The 21,633-nt window shown below is 39.1% G+C and overlaps 2 protein-coding genes across 2 annotated transcripts; both read right to left on the bottom strand.

Annotated features, from left to right (window-relative positions):
- Window positions 1–315: 315 nt before the first annotated feature.
- On the bottom strand, window positions 316–2,315 carry cdk5r2a (cyclin-dependent kinase 5, regulatory subunit 2a (p39)). The gene has a single exon (XM_046860684.1). The coding sequence runs from the start codon at window positions 1,985–1,987 to the stop codon at window positions 1,061–1,063; it is 927 nt and encodes a 308-aa protein (XP_046716640.1). The 5' UTR covers window positions 1,988–2,315; the 3' UTR covers window positions 316–1,060.
- A 5,242-nt stretch (window positions 2,316–7,557) lies between these two features.
- Window positions 7,558–14,282, bottom strand: wnt6a (wingless-type MMTV integration site family, member 6a). The gene is made up of 6 exons (XM_046860039.1): window positions 13,658–14,282; window positions 12,824–13,044; window positions 10,819–10,911; window positions 10,541–10,637; window positions 9,890–10,205; window positions 7,558–8,261 (listed from the first exon to the last, which is right to left on the bottom strand). Exons 1-6 carry the CDS (start codon window positions 13,717–13,719, stop codon window positions 7,800–7,802), a joined length of 1,251 nt encoding a protein of 416 aa, XP_046715995.1. The 5' UTR covers window positions 13,720–14,282; the 3' UTR covers window positions 7,558–7,799.
- Between the last annotated feature and the right edge of the window lie 7,351 nt (window positions 14,283–21,633).

Below are 21,633 nucleotides of genomic sequence, written 5' to 3'. Positions count from 1 at the left end.
TCTGCATGATTATCTCCTAATCATGAGATGACTATCCTCTGTCTGCCATGATAGGAAGGTCTAATGAAACTGTTGCTTTTTTATGTGTGATGTCAACAAACTGCCACAGCAGAGCAAACGTGCGCAAATAATTCTAGCTTTTTCCCATCTCTTTTTTTTTACTTTTTCATTCCAGCCTGGATAATATGGAAAACACAAGATAATTTTTGACTTCGTATATATATATATATATATATATATACGAAGTCAAAAATTATAAAGCAACGTAGTAAATTAGGTTTTTTAAAATATTTTTTAAGAAAAGGAGCCGGAACATATTTGTTATTCATATATTTTCAAATATACAATATAAAACATACGTTTTATACTATAACAATTGGCACATTGGACGGTAGAGAATTGTTGATTTTTTGTTGCAAAATAGGTACATTCAACGCTTAAATAGATAGATAGCATCAGAGAACACGTGAGCAGTGTGTGTGTGTGTGTGTGTGTGTGTGTGTGTGTGTGTGTGTGTGTGTGTGTATTTGTCGGAGGCCAGCACCACGGACAGCTCAGCGTCGGTGATAACATCGCGTCTAGTCTCTAGCGCAAAAAAAATAGTTTCAAATGGATAGAGAAATAAAAGATCTGAACACTGACGCACAAGCTAACATTATATACACCTCTTACTGTAGCCCGGCACCAGGTAGCATTTTCTTTTTCTTCACTTTTTTCTTTCTCTCTTTTCTTTTAAAAGCCACAACGAAGATACAATTAGAATACTTTAAGCATGCATTATAAGTAAACTAGAAGTAGACCCCCAGAAAACCCCCTGGTGACATTCACGGGGTCATCTTGATGGTTATTATACACATATAATAACATGAAACCCCTGTCTTTGGAGGTGAGGCCTTATTTGATTGGATTTTTTTTTCACCGGCAGTACATAGCGTGAACCAGACGCCTTCACGCTTTTCTCCCGTTCAGGGCCTTTACATTCAATCCACCCTTCACAGCCGGGGTGTATATATGAGTAGGTTTGACAGAAAGAGAGCTAGAGCTTCTCTGAAAAATAAAGCTAGCGATCCAATGTGTTTGTCCATTTGGCGTTAGTGTCCTTCGGGCCTCCTTCGTTCTTGAGGTCCTGGAAAACCTCGGTGAAGTAGTGCGGGTCGGCGTTGATCTGCAGCATTTTGCCACTCATTTTGTCAATAATGCGCAGCGAGCGCTCCCAGAACACCTCCTTGTTGGTCTCGACGAGAAAAGGCTTGAGCGGGTATGAGATCTCGTTGCCCATGTAGGAATAGGCCAGGTACAAGCAGGTGAGGAACGTGGCCTGTAGCTCGTACTCGCTGCTGATGTCCTCGGTCACGGCTTCCCGACACAGCAGGTAGACAAACACGAGATTGGCAGGAGTGATGAATCCTTGGTCCTGCCACCCTTGGATGAGCAGAGAGCGATCGACGTTACGGAACCACAGGATGATCTCGTTGGGGCTCAGCTCTTTGAGCTTGTAGCACCTGCGGCACATGAACTCGCTCAAGCAGCGCAGCAGTTCGCCAGTGGATGCCTGGACGATCACGCGGCGTGGGGAGATTATTGACCTGGTGCTGGCCTGCCTCTGGACTGGAAGGAGCTGTTTTCCGTTTTGTGAGGCGTTCTGGTTTTGATTGGAACGGAGGCTTTTATCTGGAACAGTCGGAACCGGCACAGCTAGCGGGCCAGGCTTTTTGCGCTCAGAGCCCGATTGCGATTTCTTGAGATTTTCGGTGTTCAGCTGGTCCACAGGGTTACTGATCTGTGGAGGATTGGGGTTCACTTTTTTGGCACTCTTTTTTTTTGCAGACGCGGCCACTAACCTCTTCCACGTCAGGGCTGATATCAGAACAGAATGACGCTTCAGGCTTTTCTCCGTCTTGCCACTGGCACCGTGTCCAGCCTCTGTTTTTTCATCCAGAATCCCTCCTTTCCTGGAGGTGGGAGATATGGAGAGCACCGTGCCCATGGTTGCGGTTGACGACCAACACCCACCGGCCTGTTGGAATGCTATGTCTCTCGCCTTGGGTCCCGTAGACTGCGCCGGTGAGGTGCACCTTCAAGAGTCAAAGAGTCTCGTCCATTTACGACTCACCGGACCATTGCCCAAGCGGCGAGGAGAAGAGAAAGGGCAGCTGGTGAACTGTGGAGATTAGGGCGCTTGCAAAAGATGCGAGTCTGCACCATTCGTGCGCGCGCTCCGCCACTCCTTCTGCATCCCCGCTGCGCGCGCAGCCTTTACCGAGCGCGAGGAATGGGCAGGACCTGAGATGTGTAGCCGGGCAAGAACACACACACACAGCAAAGACCCGTAATCCGGGATAATCCTCCCAATTCATCCAATCCCTGGCCAATGCACCATGAGTGATCAATTATACCACCAATCCAGGCTGGAGGACAGGGGAAGGGAGGGGGGGTTGTGGGGGGCGACACAAGCAGCTTCTACCTATTTCTCAACGGATAATGCTTATGGTTAAAGCCGTCTGTTTCTATTTTTTGCTTCAGGTTATATCTCTTCTTTAGGGGGATTTTTTTTTTCCAACAGCAGCAAAAAGTACACTATGATACAAATGCAGTATGACGTCATAACCCAAACCATAGTACACTGATTTAATGTCAAGTACATTTATAAGCCAGAATACACAGAGGAGCATAGAGGTGGAACAGAGAGGTAGCAAAAAGGAAAACACACCAGAGCCTTTTTTTTACAGCCTGTACCATTTATATGCAGAAAATCAGACCTAAAATAAAACTAGAAAAACACCCTGTTAACATCTGCATTTAAAAAAAAACAAAAGCTCATTGTAAATATGTACAAGAGGAAAAACAGCAGCATGTTTGGAGCCAATGAATTTCAGTATATATAAGAGCCATACACATGCATTCATAAACTATTATGTTCTATGCATGCATTTAATTTTCCTATATATTTATGTGAAATGAAGGCTTCCATTTAAATGCCAGGTGTGAATCAATGTAACTGTTCAAATCCACCATCAGTATTCACTTAGCCGTTCAAGTCTTCCCTCTAGTGATCAGATTACAGTAGTGTACAGTAGTGAGGAGCAGAGGTACATAACTGGACTGGATATAACAAGTAACTGATGTTTTATGTTGAATTATGTGTGAGAATGAAAATCCTGAACTTCGCTCACCTAAGTCATAAAGCACCTAAATGTTCATCTTCCAAATTTACTAATCAATACAGGAGCAGACTATATAGTAAGTCATTTTCTTCTGATGCTTTTTTTTAATTTCCAATATTGGCTCATCAATAGTAATTGGTTTAAGCAGGGACTGACCCAATAAAATGTTTTGTCTGACTCAGCAAATTATTTAATAATCCTAAGTGGAATTCTTTGTGTGGGTTCCTAATTGAATTTATATATTTAAAAATGAATAAAAAAATGCCTCTGTTAATCCACTATAGAGTAAAATATGAAATATTAGCAATTAACTGATTATCGTGAAAAAGTTTGTTTATTTCAGTAATTCAACTCAAATTGTCACACTCGGGTATAAAATAAATTCAATGCACACCGAAAGTAGTTTGGCTCTTTTAATTGTGATGATTTTGGCTCACATTTAACAAAAACCCACCAATTCACTCTCTCAAAAAATTGTAATACTTCATAAAACTAATCAAAGAACATTTTTAGTGAATTGTTGGCCTTCTGAAAAGTATGTTCATTTACTGTACATACAATACTTGGTAGGGGCTCCTTTTGCTTTTATTACTGCCTGAATTTGGTGTGGCATTAAGGTGATCAGTCTGTGGCACTGCTGAGGTGGTATGGAAGCCCAGGTTTCTGTGACAGTGACCTTCAGCTCATCTGCATTTTTTGGTCTCTTGTTTCTCATTTTTCTCTTAACAATACCCCAGAGATTCTCTATGGAGTTCATGTCTGGTGAGTTTGCTGGCCAGTCAAGCACACCAACACCATGGTCATTGAAACAACTTTTGGTGGTTTGGCAGTGTGGGCAGGGGCCAAATCCTGCTGGGAAATGAAATCAGCACCTTTAAAAAGCTGGTCAGCAGAAGGAAGCATGAAGTGCTCTACAGTCTCTTGGTAAACAGGTGCAATGACTTTGGTTTTCAAAAAACACAGTGGACCAACACCAGCAGATGACATCAGAGAGTCATCACAGACTGTGGAAACTTAACACTGGACTTCAGACAACCTGGGCTATGAGCTTCTCCACCCTTCCTCCAGACACTAGGACCTTGGTTTCCAAATGAAATACAAAACTTGCTTCTATCTGAAAAGAGGACTTTGGACCACTGGGCAACAGTCCCGTTCTTCTTCTCTTTAGCCCAGGTACGACACTTCTGATGTTGTCTGTGGTTCAGGAATGGCTTAACAAGAGGTCTGTGTGTGGTGTCTCTTGATGTCTTCACCCCAGCCTTAGTCCATTCCTTGTGAAGTTCACTCAAATTCTTGAATCGATTTAGCTCAACAAGCCTCTCAAGGCTGCAGTTCTCTCGGTTGGTTGTGCATCTTTTTCTTCCACACTTTTTCCTTCCACTAAACTTTCTGTTAACATGCTTGGTTACAGGCAATGACTTGGCAATGAATGTTTGTGGCTTAACCTCCTTGTGAAGGGTGTCAATGAACGTCTTTTGGACAGCTGTCAGATCAACAGTCTTCCTCATTGTGTAGCCTAGTGAACCAAACTGAGAGACTATTTTGAATGTTTAGGAAACCCTTGCAGGTGTTTTCTTAACTTTCATACAACAATAAGGACACATAATAATCCATGTCTTTCTCTTCCTGTCACCCCTCTTCTCTCTCTCTCTCTCTCTCTCTCTCTCTCTCTCTCTCTCTCTCTCTCTCTCTCTCTCTCTCTCTCTCTCTCTCTCTCTCTCTCTCAAGTTAAACATTCTCCTGAGGTTCCAGTGACCACTGTTCCTGCCCCTCATCTTCCCACTTCATCCAGGCCTGCCTCTGGATAGTGTTCTCTTCGATTGGAGGCCACTCTGTGCAGCTGGGGATGGTTTCTCATCAACGCCTTGGGTGGTTCCATGAAATTCTGGAGTAAGAGGAGCTTTGAGGATGGATTTGGACTGTAGTTAATGTCAACGGTCTGCTACATTGACTCAGGACTACAGTTTGCTTCTGATCACCATCACTGTACCCTGCAACATTGTATATCTGCAATAAATGGACATTCGGTGCAACCCAGATGAGGATGGATTCCCTCTTGAGTCTGGTTCCTCTCAAGTTTTCTTCCTTATGCCATGTTGGGGAGTTTTTCCTTGCCACAGTCGCCACCGGCTTGCTCATCAGGGAAAAATTTACACTTATAAAGAACATATTCACTATTATCACGACATTATCTGTGTAAAGCTGCTTTGAGACAATGTTCATTGTTAAAAGTGCTATACAAATAAAAAAGAATTAAATTGTTTTGAGTTATTTGAGCTGATTTTCATGTCACCATATTCTAATTTTGGACAACAGTATAAGATCAGTAAAGGGGATCAAAATTAATGCAAAACCATTCCTTGGTAGTAAATTCCATTCTTATGTCTAATCCATTTTTGCTTTCAGAATGTAGCCGTTAAATAAATGCTAAAAAAAAACAAAAACCCACATTTAAAAAGATTACTCTGATATTCATGATATTAATAAATAGATTTCCTGGTCTGGTCCATATGACAGTGGACTAAGTAAAATATAGACATGGATAAATATAGACATGGATTGATTTGTTTATATTTACATTTATGGCATTTGGCATGCACCTTTATCCAGAGCAACTTACAGTTACTTTCGGAATTTGTTCCTCACCAAGATCTAACCAAGGGCCTTTCTCAGGGGCCCAGCAGTGGCAGCTTGGTTGAGTTAGAATTTGAACTAATGATTTTTTTAATAGGAAGTCCGATGTTTTAAGAACAGAGCCACCACCTTTCCAGTTCCCAGTTGAGTCCTTTGTAAAGACAAATCTAAATGCATATAAAGTACAAAAAACTGAATGTCAGCAGTGATTGAATATGCATTTCAATACTTTTTAAAAATCATAAATTATAAGAATGATGTTCCTAAAAATGTTTAAAATAGGCCTATGCCTCTATTTATTGCATTTATTTTCCGAAAACATGCATTTAAATTCAATCATTTAAATCTTACAGAAAAAAAACTTTTATCATCTAATTTACTTAATACTCATTTTATTCACTGATGATGTTTTTCTTAATTTTTTTTTACTCCCTGTACACAAAACATTTTGTTCTACTATAACACTATTATTCCGGAAGATGGCAGTATTGTACAGTCTAAATTGCTGCCATCAGCAAACAAACACAAGTCAAATACAAAAGTAGTTCAGAAATTTTCACACAGATATTGTAGCATGTAGTAGACAAGGTTTTATTTGAATTAAATCAGTATTTTTCTCTGAAGCATGTGCATTGGATTTGTTAGTGAAGTTTGCCTCTAGGTGTGAATGTGTGTGTGTGTGTGTGTGTGTGTGTGGATGGTGCCCTGTGCTAAATCTGACTCTCATGCACAAAAGAAGATGATTTAAGATGAGTTAAAAAATGATTGAATAATTATTAGCTGGTCTTTTTATGGTATACAATATACAGGATCATCCAAGATAATGTGAGAGATTTAGCAGTAACACAATGTGATACAAATGTGATAACACTTTCCAAGTTTGCATTGTTTAAAAAATAAATAAATAAAATAAACAGAGTTGTAGGCTGATTTATCTTAGGTTTGTAATCTGGCGTACCAGTGTAGATTTATTCATTGCTAGAGACTCAAAACACATTTGTATCTCGCTCTGGACAAGGGCATCTGCTAAATGCCGCCAGTGTAAATGTAAATGACAATAATCAAGGCAGCACTATTGATGTACCTAAAGAGAAAATGGTGGGGAAAAATAGTCTGTCCCAAATCCATTTTATTGCAGTCCTAATATGTTTTTTATTCATTATAAAAAAAAATACATTAAGCCTGGCTTGTGTTTGAATTTATTGGATGACAAGAAGTCAAAACTGCATATAACGAGTCTTAAATCATCCTTATGTAATGAACATAATGAATAACTTGATCTTATTTGGAGTACATACATGAATAAAGGAAACATAGAACAATGATTAAATAAAATATATACAATAGGATTTTAGAAAGACTTTTTTTTTTGGCCTGCATAAATTAGGCAGATCGAGGATTTCCTTAGGAAACCTACTACACACATGTCCCAAATGACTGCATGCAAAGTTTTAGGCATACAATTGTATATGATGTCTTTGGATGAAGTCACATTACATTTTTCAATCACTTGAACTAGAAGACCCCAAACCTGTTCCAGCATGACAATGCCCCTGTGCACAAAGCCAGTTAAATAAAAACATGATGGAAGAATAGATTGGAAGATCTTGAGTAGCCTGCTGTAGAGCTCTCAACCATATTGAACACCTTTGGGATGAATTAGAATGCTGAATGCATCCCAGGCCTCCTCATCCTACATTAGTACCTGACTTTACTAACACCTTTTTGGCTAAATAAGCACAAATATCAACAAGCACATTCCAAAATCTAGTGAAACACTTCCCAAAAGAGCGGTGTTTATTATAACAGCTAAATGTGGAATAGGATGTTCAAAAAACACACGAATCTTATGGTCATAAATATGTCTTTCTGATATAATTAGTCAGCATTTGAAGACTTTGAGAAATACTGAATTGCAAACATGGTACAGAAGTTTGCCAATGATTATCTGAGTTTAGTCAATGGGACTGAACAACTACAGTTTAATGCACACAAGAGAATCTAAAGGCAGACGTTGACCACTTTTCTCACAGCGCATCGCTCACATTGTACCTCACAACACCACTGAAAATGGCACTGACAGTTCTCCTCGTACTCAAGAGTGTGTTCCGTGTGTCCTTTATTGCAGCACAGCCAATCACAGGCTCCAGGACCTGTCTCTGTGCCATTACACACCCGATCGCGTGTCCCTTCAGATCCTGTCCTGCGATTGGCCACGCAGAAATCCGGCGTTTCATCTGAGTAGATGAGACTGTGGCTACCCAGGGGAGCGAGCTCTCGATCCAGGGGGACGAGAGATTTGCCATCATTGCCACCCATCACACGGACCGCCGTCTGGAAGCTCTGCATGAGGTGATTTCCAACCTGGCGGAACAGAGGTAACTTGCTCCAGCAGCTACGGAGCGTGCAGGACCCAGAGAGGCCGTGACATTTACATTCAGTTCGCATATTGGTCTTTACAGCCTGCCACACACACACACACACACACACACACACACACACACACACACACACACACACACACATTACAAAAAACAAGAAAGATATATGTGCAAGCAGACACTTCAAAAAGATGTGCCCAGGGTGCACTTTAAATCACCTGCTAGACATAATTCATCTGTAATTCGCAAGGTGACCTGTTACCTTCTTGTTTAATTCATTGTGATTTAATGTGAAACTGCCATAAGGAAGACCATGTCTGGCTGCAGTCTGGAAAATACTGCAAATCTTTGACATCTTACTGGGTACCTGAATACTACATTGCTAAGCTAAGCTAGCTTTACATATCTTTACATAACATAGCTTTACATAACACATTAGATATCTATGTAAGGATTTTCTGTTGATGTAATTATGACAGTAAATTAAACCTATACTACACCTAAGTCCAACTTTAATCACAACAACTAATATAAAACCATTTGGGTCATTTTTTTTATTCAGTGAAAAATTGCAGTTTCTGCAAAACCGCAGGTTTTCTTATGGGGGGCCAGGCATTAGATACAGTACTAATCTATTAGCTTGTAGTGCATAAGGTACAAAACTTTTCTAAATCTAGATGTATTTTTTTTCCTCAGTCTAAAAGGAACTGATCAATTGATCCAAATTTGTGTTTGACTCATAATTTGAATTTGTACATGTGGAATAAATGAAACTCATTTTTGACTCTGTTTGTTAGCAGAAACAAAATATCATCAAAACATACCGTGTATCATTATCTCCCATTGTAATATGATATTTATGCGATATTTTACACCTTTTAAAACTAATGTACTCCATTATATTCAAATGGAAGTGTAGAAGAACCAAATTGTGTAAACGGTACATCTATTAAAAATGGTATCATAACAACAGCCGGTTAGCAAAAACACAGATCCCATTAAAGCAAAAACACAGAGTTCACTAAAGCCAAGAGACACACACACACATACACACTCTAAACAATGTTGATGGTTCAACAATGCTTCAGTTTTCTGCAGAGGGCTTCTAAACTCTGGGAACTTGTACTAGACCCAAAACACAGGAGTTATCCTGAAAACAGGGGCTTCAAAATCTGTGTTGTGTAAGTAAACAGACTTGCAAAGTTCCATCACAACACTATTGAAGGTTTTTTTTTTAACAGTCTACTATGTTGTAGTATTTAGGGCTGTATATCTGCAATTGTCAAACAGACTATTGTAATTACCACAATTTCACAATTTATTAAATGTCAAGCATTGTGGTGCAGTATGGAGCTTTGCCGCTTTAAGCTCCCTGGTCCCTGGTTGAAGTCTAAGCTAAGGTTACTGTTTGTGTGGACTTTTTTTTTATGTGTCCACATGGGTTTCCCCAAGGTTCGCAGGTTTCCTCCAACCTTCCAAAAAACATGCTACTGGTGTCATATACATACATGTGTGTGTATGTGCATGGTGCCTCATCCATATATCAAGCATATATTCCTGCCTAACTCCAGGAGTTCTTAAAATAAGCTCACTATATATACTTCATCAATTTTCTATTCAATCGCTTGAAGTATATGTGAAGTATTTGTTAGGAAAGATCTTTTCTTAACACCCTTAACACCCCATTATCAATAAAACATGTTTTCGTACCAGTCGGCCTGCCTCGTTGTTGTGCAGATCAATCAGACTCCTGATATCACTCTTGGCCTTCCGTTTCCTGGTGTCCATGAACTGCCGAGAAATCTTGTCGCCAAAGTCCACATCATCCCCGCAACCCCCCCACTCCCAGCGTTGGTCAGGGAGAGCAGGGTTTGATCTCACAATTGCCTGCTCATTGGGGCTACCAGAAGAGCTCTTTATAGACACACAGCCACACTGTAGCAGCTCCCCCTGGCTGCAGGCCCGTGTTACAGCATGCAGCACTCCTGCCGCCATGATACCGTTTACAAAGGCTGTCTCCTGATATCTGAGAAAAAATAATAAAGCACTTAACATAACATAAACAGGACCACTTGTAATACTTGGTTGCATTGTCTATGACATTATCGATCTATTTAAATATACCAATAGTCTGTGATCATTTTACAATATTTTTCTATGTTTTCAGAAACGCTTTTTTCATTTGAAGTATTCTTCATTTTTATTCCATCTGCCTGAAAGAGTGATGCCTTGAGTATATTGACATGCCTTTCACCATGGTTGTATAAAGTTACTAAGGTTTTTTGAGTTACCGTAGACTTCCTGTACTGTTCTGTTAGGTTGTTCCAGTCCAATCTTGGGAAACCATGCTTGTAAAAGGACCTCGCTTTGTGCTCATAGGTATTGTTATTCTGGAACATGTTTGGGCTAGTTCCTTTACTTCCAGTGTTGGGAAACTGCTGAAGATAACGAAGGCATTCTGGACGATTTTTGGTAACAGATTGAAGAAGGTTGACACATGGGTGTGATGGTCAGGTGTCCATATACTTCTGCTTACAAATTGCATATGCCTTCTTTTTTAAGTTAGGAAGAACACTTACGCATCTCCTACACTCTCCTTGCAATTGTTCAGGATACTTTAAAAATGTATAAAACATTACCTCGTGGATCTAAGTGCGTATCTATTCCTTTTACATCTGTCTTGTCTAGACTCGTCTGGATGCACACTTTATTTGCCAAGCTTGTGATTTCTCCTGGAAGAATCAAGGAGTTCTTTAAGAAGCACTAATTATTGGTGTCGAATTCACACAGGCCACATTCCATCAATTGGACTTGAGCAAATTGCTGACCTTTCGCATGTCACATTCCTCAAAGCCCTGCTCATACAGGTGTGTAATAGAGAGAGAATGCCTCTCATTTCTCAATAAAAATGCTTGGCTCAAGTTGCAGTCACTAACAGGAACTCACACCAAGACACTATAATACCTGGATTCAAATGGAAGGGGTGGGAGAAGATTCATGGACAGATTTGTGATTTCTTTTTCTTTTTTTTAGCTGCATGAGTGATGGTGAAAAGTCCTGCCCTCTCATGGCCTGCATAAGAACTGTACGTTGCGCACAAACCTGCTTACGACTTTCAAGCGCATGGAATCTCACATGGAATCAAGGGAGCCTCCTGCAGAAGAATTAAACACTCCCGATACACCTGATTCACCTCAGGAGGTATTTCACTGTGACTTCCCAGTTTTGTGGTTGAGAATCCCTGTGCTATTGAACCACCATAGGATTAGCACTCATATCTTGCATTTCAACACGGTTTTAACATGCTCTTGTTGATTCATGCCTAAGAAGTCTATAAGACCTACATCACACAAGTAGCCTCTTGCAGCACAAGCGTAGGAGGGTATAAGGGAATGAGGGGTATGTGGGAATTTGCTTATTTTATTTAAACAACATTATTTGCTATTATTTTTACATCATTTGGAATTAAAAAATATACAGTATACATGCATTATACTGGCCTATCTTTGGGAGATCAACAGTTATGGTCATCTATTCTCGCTGAAGATCCTGGTTTTAGAAACAAATGTGGACATGCTGTCTGCATGGAAAGGAGAGCATACATGGTCTCTCCTGTCAATCACAGAGATACTAGCCAATCATAGGCATCTATGAGCTTGGAAGAAGGAAGATAGTACTTTGCTTCAAGTATTTTATGCAGCATGAGCGGATGTTCAAAAATACATGGATGTTTTTTTTACAGCAGGAGGAATCATGTATTAGTCATCACCTTTGGTATACACCTTTGGAATACACAACTGGTGAGTTGGCTACATATTTAAATGTAGCAAGGCTGAAGTTACATTTGCGAAATATTTCTCTTCATTAAAAAAAGCTTTCTGTTTTGAAAAAAATAAAAATCACAAAGACTTCTGGGGAAGTTGTCCTCCTAAAATCTTCTGTCATGTTCACTCAATATCCCATAAAGCTAACTCTGGAAACTACCGTAAAAGATGGTAATCGGATTTCTTCTTTGAAAAGGGATCTTATGAGGGTGGGTATATTAAAAAATAATATTACAGCACCAGGAGAAATAATCACAGTGCACTTGTCTGTATGTCTGCATGTGTCTGAAATGCAAACAGACCTCACTCAGCTGTGACTAATCTTTGACTAAGTAGTGAGTTGCCCCCCCCTGTAGCTAAGCATCACTCTACATATTAGACATTCCATGGGAAAATGCTCCCACCAAACACTCTTTCTGGGAATTAAAGCAGGTTACATTTCCAGGAGAAGAGATTTTTTTTTGTTCCACTAACAGACAGCCCCTTCTTTTAAAGTCTCAGGGTGTTTTTTTGAAATAACTAAGAAACAGTGTCACACTGCAATGTAACATTTTTATATTTGCTTTATATTGCAATTTATGTACTGTTAATGAATTTAAGGCATGCAAACTATGTAATAAGATTGTAATAAATTAATGAAGTATTCCAAAGGCGTTAAATTACAACCAAAAACAGCCAAACCGAAATATACCCTCTGATTGCAGGTATGTTTTTATAACAACGCTTGTAAACCATTGTTTTGCGAAAAATTTGAATTTCCTGGAAAACTTGTGTTGTCTGCGTGATCACGTGCAGCTGCAATAATGAATGTGCAATTCACCTTGTTGCAGGATCTTGCCTAGACTCTTGCCGTGACCTGTACAGTTCCAGCGCTGATAGCGGAACTGGTGCTGGCATTCACGCATGCCCAACCGTGCACCTTTGGCAACTTCTTGGACTATTTCAGGATGCGTTTGGCACAGTTCAGTATGTGCACCTCCTTCAGGCTTACTCCTTCTGCAAATGCTGTTTGGGTCCATCACAAGCGGACTGCCCATCACACTAGAAATAGTGAAGTAGAGAACACAGTTAAAAACTTTTCTCAGAGCATCCACAAACACATACAGTACACACACACACATACACTCACTCATCAGTCCAAGGTTAAAGCTTGCTAAGAAAGGATGCAGCTTAATGACTGTTTTTATTTGCTTTTCCATTTGTCTAAAACTGTTTGGTTCTTTTGGGAAAAAAATGCTTTTTTTTTTTGCATTTAAAGACTATGTAAGACCTGCATCTTATAAATGTTCCTATTTGAGCCAAATTTGAAACTTTTGGGTCAATCCTCATTGTGAAACCATCTTTCTGCTCTACTGTCTTGCATAACCTATATCCTCAGATATGAGGCATCTCTCATAGATTATGTTATCATTCTCAGTTATGAGCTCATAATTGATCTCATATGTGTCAGGATTTTTTTTTAAACCCTGAAATTGCTCATTTTGGTCGGTTGTATCATGCTTTATATTCTGTTAAGTGCACCCAGCATGAAAGAGTGTGCATGTAGATTTAGTTTGGACTTATACTGTATATTTAAAGAAATACTGTTAAATACATAACGCATAAACCAAATGCTTTTTGTTGCATGTTATATGAAGCTGAAGTTGTAACTTACCGCCATAGACGACCAGTGAGAGTGAAGACAAAAAGAAGGTGCGCTTGCGTGGGGAGCATCATCCAGCAAAGAGAATGGTTCAAAATTGCAAGGGAAATCCACCTGCAGCTGTCCTACACATGTGATCATGAACAGCGGAGAACCTTAAAGCTCGCATCGTTCCAGCCAGCGTGCAGGTTCTGCTCAAGACTCCAGCTGCACCACAGCTGGTCCTGAGGATTTTGTCGAAGCCAGAAGATGCACGAGGTAAAGTGTCCAGTGAAGGAATATACTGGTGCAGAAGGGCACATAAAGCGCACCTTACACGATGGAGTTTCCGAATAATACTAATACTAATACTAATAATAATAAGCTCGAGCGCACTTTGCGTGCGGGCGCGCGCGTCAGAGAGAGAGAAAGAGAGGAGCACGCGCGAGTTCCGCCTTCGTACCGGTTCCTTCGGAGGCGTTTTGCACAAAGTGAGCCTCAACCTAAGTTTAATGACGTGGAAAGAAAAGGAAGGAAGAAAAAAAAAAAACCAGCAGCGTAGTTATGCCACTCAAACCAAAAGAAGAAGAAGATGAAGGAGCAAGAGTACAGAACAGCTCTGTCTGTTTTCTTTTCAATTTTATTGAGGTCCTGTGTTTGGTTTTGCGTTATGATGTCAGTTTCTGGTATGTTTTTCATCAAAATTTCCCTTTTGCTGTTTGTTGACCTTGGCAAGTCCTTCTAGGCCTCCAGCTATGTCAATGCCTTGTGCTATCAAGTGGAGTTAAAATGTGAGAACTCTGTACATTCTCTGCACACCTAACAGAATGAATGTCAAATCCTGATGCCAAATCTCCAACCCCCCCCTGCTGAAATATGAGGGCAGAGGAGGGAATGAATCCTCCCTGATTTATCTTTTGCTTATCTCCCACTCGGAGGATTGAGTGTCAGCGAGAGCGCATGGGGGAAAAATAGACAGTGATGAGTTTATATTGTCCCTGAAAGGATTCTGACCTGCTTAGAGCTTTGGGTTTTGATCAAATTTTTACTCTTAGAAATAAAGGTTGCTTAGTTTATCAAAGGAGCACACACTGCAAGTGAAACCCTTCTTTTCAGGATTCCCATGGCTTATTTATTTATATAGAGTTATATACCTTTTCCTCGTGTAACAAAGTGTTTTAAATGCATCATTTTCAAAATAATTTTGTTGTGCGTTTTACTTTTGCACAGTTGCATCTCTGTGTCTTTCTCCTTATTCTACCACACAACAAATATGAATAACATGAATGAAAATGAGGGTTAATGTAGAAATTTTCTGTTTAATCCTATTTTTGTCATCACTGTCAATCTAGCATCTTAATTTAAACCAGTATAAGTGATCAGGCATTAAGTAAAGATGCTCACATACATACAACTCGGCACTAGTTTGTGACCAGAAATTGTGCTTGGGCAGGATCTGATGCAGATCCCACAAAAACCCCAGGGCATCTAGAGAGTTGTATCCCACCTCATGAAGATTTCAGACCTTTAAAGAGATGATGTCAACCCCACGAGGATCCAGGGCCATCTAGAGATGTAACAGCTCCAGTTGGATCTCACTTTAATAAAGATTTTACACATTGGACTTTAAGGATGAACAACCTCTTAATCGATATCAAAATAACATTAAATCAACTCAAAATAACATTCTACATATGCTGTTTCTCCATCATTAAACATGTAAAGGCTCTGGTATGGAGGAGTCGGTGTTGACTCTATAATGATTTCAGATGTTGAGCTAATTTATGACTTGCTCAGGAGCACCTGGTTCCTCAACTCCAACTGGTTGCATAAGAAAAGAACATTACTCATAATCACATACTCCAGTGCTCATACTATTTCTTACTCTCCTTTGTTCTTAATATTGCAATGATTTATAATCACACTCTTTGTGTCAGCCAAATTAGGATGGCTTCCCATTTTGAGTCGGGTTCCTCACAAGGTTTGTTCCTCCTTGCCACAGTCGCCCCGGGCTTGCTCATCAGGGATAAATACACATATATTCAAATGTGAATTTTCTTCTATAATCCTTACATTAACCACACTTGGATACCACACTTGAATAGGCTACTATCTAGTGAATGTTTAGAGTATCCTTTTCATAGTTAGTGGAAAGTCAGTAATACACAACCATCCAGCATGCAGTCTAGCAGCTTGTTTTGTTCAACTTTGTTCATTCATAGTGTCTGAGCCAAGACTGACAAGCTCTAGCAAAATTACTACATCTCAAAAAAAACACAAAAAAGACTCCCCAAAATCCATGCACTGTACATGGAAGAAAATTTTTTTCTATTTCTTTTCCGTCAGCTTTACAGTGGGAATCGAGGTCACTGTGGGCCACGTGCATTTTTGATGTACAGACATTATCCACTCCATGAACCCTGCTTTCTCTCTCCCGATCTTTGCAATATATCTTACAATAAAAACTGATGTGTACCCTGAAAGATTGCTTTTGATTGTGGAAAAGTAATATTATTATGGAGTATTTTGTAATTACTCCAATTTGGCCTGCCCTGCCATCCTGTCATTATCTGTCCTGTCCACTGAAAACAGAACAAATAATGTTTCAGGGAATGAGCATGCGCCATTTTACCACTTCGCAATACATCCTGTATCACAGCAGCATAACTGCTCGATCTCCACACATACTGAATCTTATTACATCAAACTACGAAGGCAAATCTTTTTTTACAGCCCTTGATCATGTTTTCCCTGTGCGAACCCCAGTACAGCGTCGCATAATAAAAGCTCCTCCAGTAACAGCAAGACCACCGAGGAGAAAGGAGCTGCCCTGAGTCATGTGATCACACCCACCCGGGGAAGGTGGGACCGTACTGACAGTAAACAGCGGTGTAAATTCCCTGCATTTATTTCTGTGACTGTAAACAACTCTCATATTCAGATGCTGGTTATGAATGGACAATGTTTGGCTGTGGGCCTTCTTCTCTACGATGGCTTTCTCTGAAAGCTGAATGTCTGGACAATAACCTCTGTCCTGCCTTGTTAAGTCCCTTTCCTGCCTCTTTGACCCCGTAAGTGGGCTGGTTTCTAGGCAATTGAATAAAACTTACAGCATTTCAGCAAGTTTAAACAACTGAGAATTGGCTCAGGGAATTACAACAAGTCACTGGAATATTTTGGGGATCGTAGTAGTGCGTTTTAAAATGGAGAGGAAGACTTTAAAAGTGATTATACTGACAAAATGCTGTATTATTTAGTGATTCTGGTGTTTGGCGTTGCATTTTTATTATTTCCTCTCTCCAGCGCAGACATAGTTGAGACAGTATACATAGGATGCAAGCTCCCAAAAGCAATGTGACGATATGAAAAAGCTAAGGCAGAGAGTCAGCTTGGGTAGTTAGCGATTTAAAGATGACAAACATGATTAGAATAAAAGCTGAAACCTTAGAACCTGACCTGTTTGAGCAGAATATGGTAGAGCTGAACAGACTAGTGTTGCATGGTGCTGCATAGCGCTCTTAAAACAAGGGCAAAACTGGCACTACTTGAGTCGGCAGCCTTGTAGCTAATGCTAATGTAGGATACCATTAACCAGAGTAAAAATAAGCTAATATGTCAATAAAAGTGGTTTTACTCCAAAAGTTCAAACCTCCTTGAGGGTGTTTAGATCATTTTTGCATGTCTTGTAATAATTATTAGTTAAATATATGTTTACCACCTGCCTAAGGGTATGATAATGATTACTATATGTGTAGTTCAATAAACATTGAATAAATATTTAAACTGCTGCTGCTATTTTGATTGTGTTGGTGCAGAGAGCCCTTTTGATTTTATCAAATGACTGCCATCTAGTGTCACAAAACAATTACTACATCCTCATAAAATAATTGCTTGTAGTGTTTGGAGGACTTGAGGTGAACCCCATCCACCCTTGACCTACAGCTTCAGATTAATGTCAGAGAAGAGGAAGACATATGTCATTTTAACGTAGGTCATCCACACTGATTTTGCAAGATACTAAGAGAATAAAGCTACAGGAAATTTACTGTAATTGACAGGAAGCCACTCAACATTAAAACTGTCATTTAAATTAGTGTGATTTTTAAAATCATGCTATATAATATACTATATACCAGAAGTGTTGGCTAGTTCTGTCCTTAGTTTAATTCCTTATCAAAATAGGATCTTATTCAGGATAATGCATGGATGTTCAACCAAAACTAGTGACGGTGAAGTTACTTTATGAGACTATGACTTGACTTAACTATGACTTAATAGTAATTTTTAACGCTTGTGTTGAAAAGATCATCTAAACAAGATGAAAGCAGTAAGCGAAGGTGTAGAACTGAATGAATGTAATGAAATCAATTCAATTCATTTTTATTTACATAGTGTTTTTAACAATGAACATTGTCTCAAAGCAGCTTTACACAGATAATGTGGTGATAAAGAATGAATAAGACGTTCTTCATAAGTGTAAGTTTGTCCCTGATGAGCAAGTCTAAGTAAATTGCATAGTATGTAGCATCATTTCTCCAAGGCAGTTTTTTTTTTTACTGTACTTTTTATGCATTAGAGGACAAGGGCAGAGTCTTCTCACTGACTAAGGTAACACCTCCTTTAATGACCACTGCCTATAAAATGTCATTGCATGGTCCAGGAGTATCCTAACCCTGGATGTTTTAGTGCTTTAACACACACTGAGGAATGGCGTGTTAACTAGCTGATTACTTGTTCAGGTGTGTTTGAGCAGAGAAAACAAGAAAATTACAGGGAAGATGAACTTTCGGAGATAAGCTTTAGGAGTTGGGAACCACATGGCCTGAGGTTTGGTAAAGTTTCACACAGGAATGTTAGAGGCGGTGTAAATAACCACTACCATACTGAAGAATAAAAAAAAATATCAACATAATAATCTGGCACATTGCTCTGTCCCTTTTTTAATGGGAGGAGGGGCTTTATAGACTAATAAAACATTTGCTCAGTGGCATTATAATTGGAAATGATATGGAATAAAACAACAGACATCCTTTCATTGATAACCACCCTATCATTTGTTTATTTGCTAATACAGTCTTTCAATCCACTTATATGACAGAAAATTGCCATTAAATAAGCAACATCTTATGTCCAATCGGATTTTTGTATTCAAAGTGTCTTAGAAAGAACAAAATGAATACAAATTCTACAGCCTTAACCCCAAATACGATGTGACCCCTCTTGTTTTAACAATGTTCTGTGTGCATCATGAACCAGGATGGGGACCAATTGCTGGAGTTAAGATAGAGGAATATTGTCACATTTGTGTTTGATACAGGATTCTAGCCACTTAACAGTCCTGGGTCTTTTTCATCATATTTTTTGTTTCATGATGCACCAAATGTTTTCAATGGGCAAAAGATCTGGACTGCACTCCGGCACCTGGTCTCTATTACTACGAAGCCATACTGTTGTATAAAATGCAATATGCGGTTTAGCATTGCAAAAAATATTTAAGGTCTTCCCTTGAAAAGACGTCTGGATGGAAGCATATGTTGCTTTAAAATCTGTATATAGCTTTCAGCATTGATGGGGCCTCTCCAGAAGTGAACATTTCCCATTCTATAGGCACCACTGCACCCCCTTGCAATCAGAGATGTGATTCAAGTAAGTTTTTAATATTTTGTAAATGTTAGATTTTCTAACTAAACAACTAGTCATTTTTGAACTAGTCATCATTGACTGAAAAAGTTGTACTACCACTATATTACAAATTGTTATGGACAATTAATCACCACTCCTATATATATACTGGGTAAATGCATTTTCAAAGACATGGCAGGAATATAAAGTTGGCCCCTCCTATCCCTTTGTGACTACCTTTAGGCATGTCTTTTCACTAGATTGTGGAACGTGACTCTGGGGATTTGTACTCATTCAGCCACAAGAGCATTACTGAGGTCAGGCAAGGAGGCTTGTTTTAATTCATCCCTAAGTTGTTCAGTAGGTTTAAGGTCATGGCCTCTGTACAGGCCACTTTAGTGTTTCCAGACTAACTATAACAAAACCTTGTCTTTATGAAGTTTCACTTCCTGCTCAGGGGCATTGTCTTGCTGGAACATGTTTTAGCTAGGTCCCTTAATTACAGTGAAGTCAAATAATAATGCTTGGCAAAAAAAAAGATATTTTAGACAATCATATGCTTCTAAATTTGTGGCAAAAGGGAAACACACACATCAAAATGTTGTGGTCAGCTGATACATTTACAGAACACCTTGTGCACATTGTGTATCATCTAATTAGATGTAACATATCCAGCAAACACTTCTGCCAGAGCACTACAGTAGAATAAGAAGAATTTGTATGTTATAAAGTACGACTGGCTTAAATAAACTCCAACAGGGCAAAGTCCCAATCCCTTTACAGCGTTATTTGTGTCCAGCTAAACACACTGGGTGTTAATTCATCACTGGGGATTTTGCTAAGAATAGAAATGTTTAACTTAACCCCACCTTAGACACCTTCAACACTTGGACAGCAGCAGGGCTGTTGTAAAACCACTTATTTTTTTAGGTGTCCTTTTTTTTATATAAGAAATCATCTAAATAAGTACTAACATAGAAATGGCCACACTTCCAAACATAAAAATGTCTCATTATTTTTTTTTTTTACATATATAGACTGTAAAAAAGTATATTTTTAGGGTTGTTTGACTGCTAAACGAGTTCTACTTGGAATTCTGTTTGTTAGATACTGTTTTAGAAATGCACTATGATCCACAAAACATTACTTAATAACAATTTTGGCATTACTTCAGACTCCTGAATTCAGATTATATACAGCCCACCTCCGATAATTCGATTCAGAACTCGTGGCTCGGATAATTCCCTGGTTCTCATTTGAAACCTAACTAACAGCAAGTTGCGGATTATCTTAAAATTCCGCAGTGGGACCGAATATTCAGGAACGTTAGGAATAACATTTAAAACTGTTTTCACTAAGAAATTTAATAAAAAATTTCAAAACACATTATTGTATTAAAGTGATGTAATGTCTAGATGAATTCACTAAGGTACCATAGGGGCTGCGGGGGTGCGTTCAAAATGCGTGGATTTTTGGAACTCGCAGGGGGTCTTAGAACTTAACCCCAGCGAGATCCCGAGGAACACTGTACAGTGCATTTCCACATTAACTTAAGCTTATCCACAATAAACAAACAAAATTTCCAGCTCATGATACATTTACAATCATCATACATTTCCAGTATATTGACAAATCTTCATTCTGTTATTTATAAAGAAAAAAGTCACCGTAAAATTTGTCATTTCTTTTCTTTTGATCCTCAATGCCACATTTAAAATACTCCTTTAATAGAGTGGTATAATTTTTACTTTTTACTTTTTTAATTTTATTCAGTCTTTAAACATTTAACAGCAGTATTAGCACTAATTTCAATGCAGGATTTTCCTAAGAAACACACAAAATGCTCAAATCACAGTTCCAAATGAGGCCCAGGGGGTCTTGGATCATAAGCCTGGCAATACTTTCTCTCTATATTATACCCTTAACCTGCCTTTGCAGAGTTTACATGGACACGTTCCAAGCTTTGGCTAAAACCCAACACTGTAGGGGGTTTCCTGTATCCATTATCCATCTATCCTTTCATTCTTTTCTCACTCTGCCTTTTTTTCTCTAGCCCTTTCCATCTGTCTCCTTGGTACCATTATACTTTGCACTAAATGTAGTTAGTAAAGTTACAAAGGGGTCAGAGTTGATAAGATTCACGTGTTATGTGTTTCACTTCACTGGAATACTAGTTGAGGAAAAAATTGTAAAATAGAACCAACAACTCGCTCAAAGACTTTCCTATATGGTGCATTACATATATAAGGAACATCATTGATGCTCATTTTATGGAAGCTCCTGTATGAAAAATAGTGCCTTTGCTATAACAGTGGACAAGCCAGAAGCAATATGTTTATAATGAAAGTTGTGTATAGACAGACAGACAGACAGACAGATAGATAGAT

This window comes from Silurus meridionalis, chromosome 1 (genome assembly GCF_014805685.1).
Source record: "Silurus meridionalis isolate SWU-2019-XX chromosome 1, ASM1480568v1, whole genome shotgun sequence".
Classification (NCBI taxonomy): Eukaryota; Metazoa; Chordata; class Actinopteri; order Siluriformes; family Siluridae; genus Silurus; species Silurus meridionalis.
The sequence above is the reverse complement of the archived record's forward strand: the minus strand, read 5'-3'. Positions and strand labels throughout refer to the sequence as shown.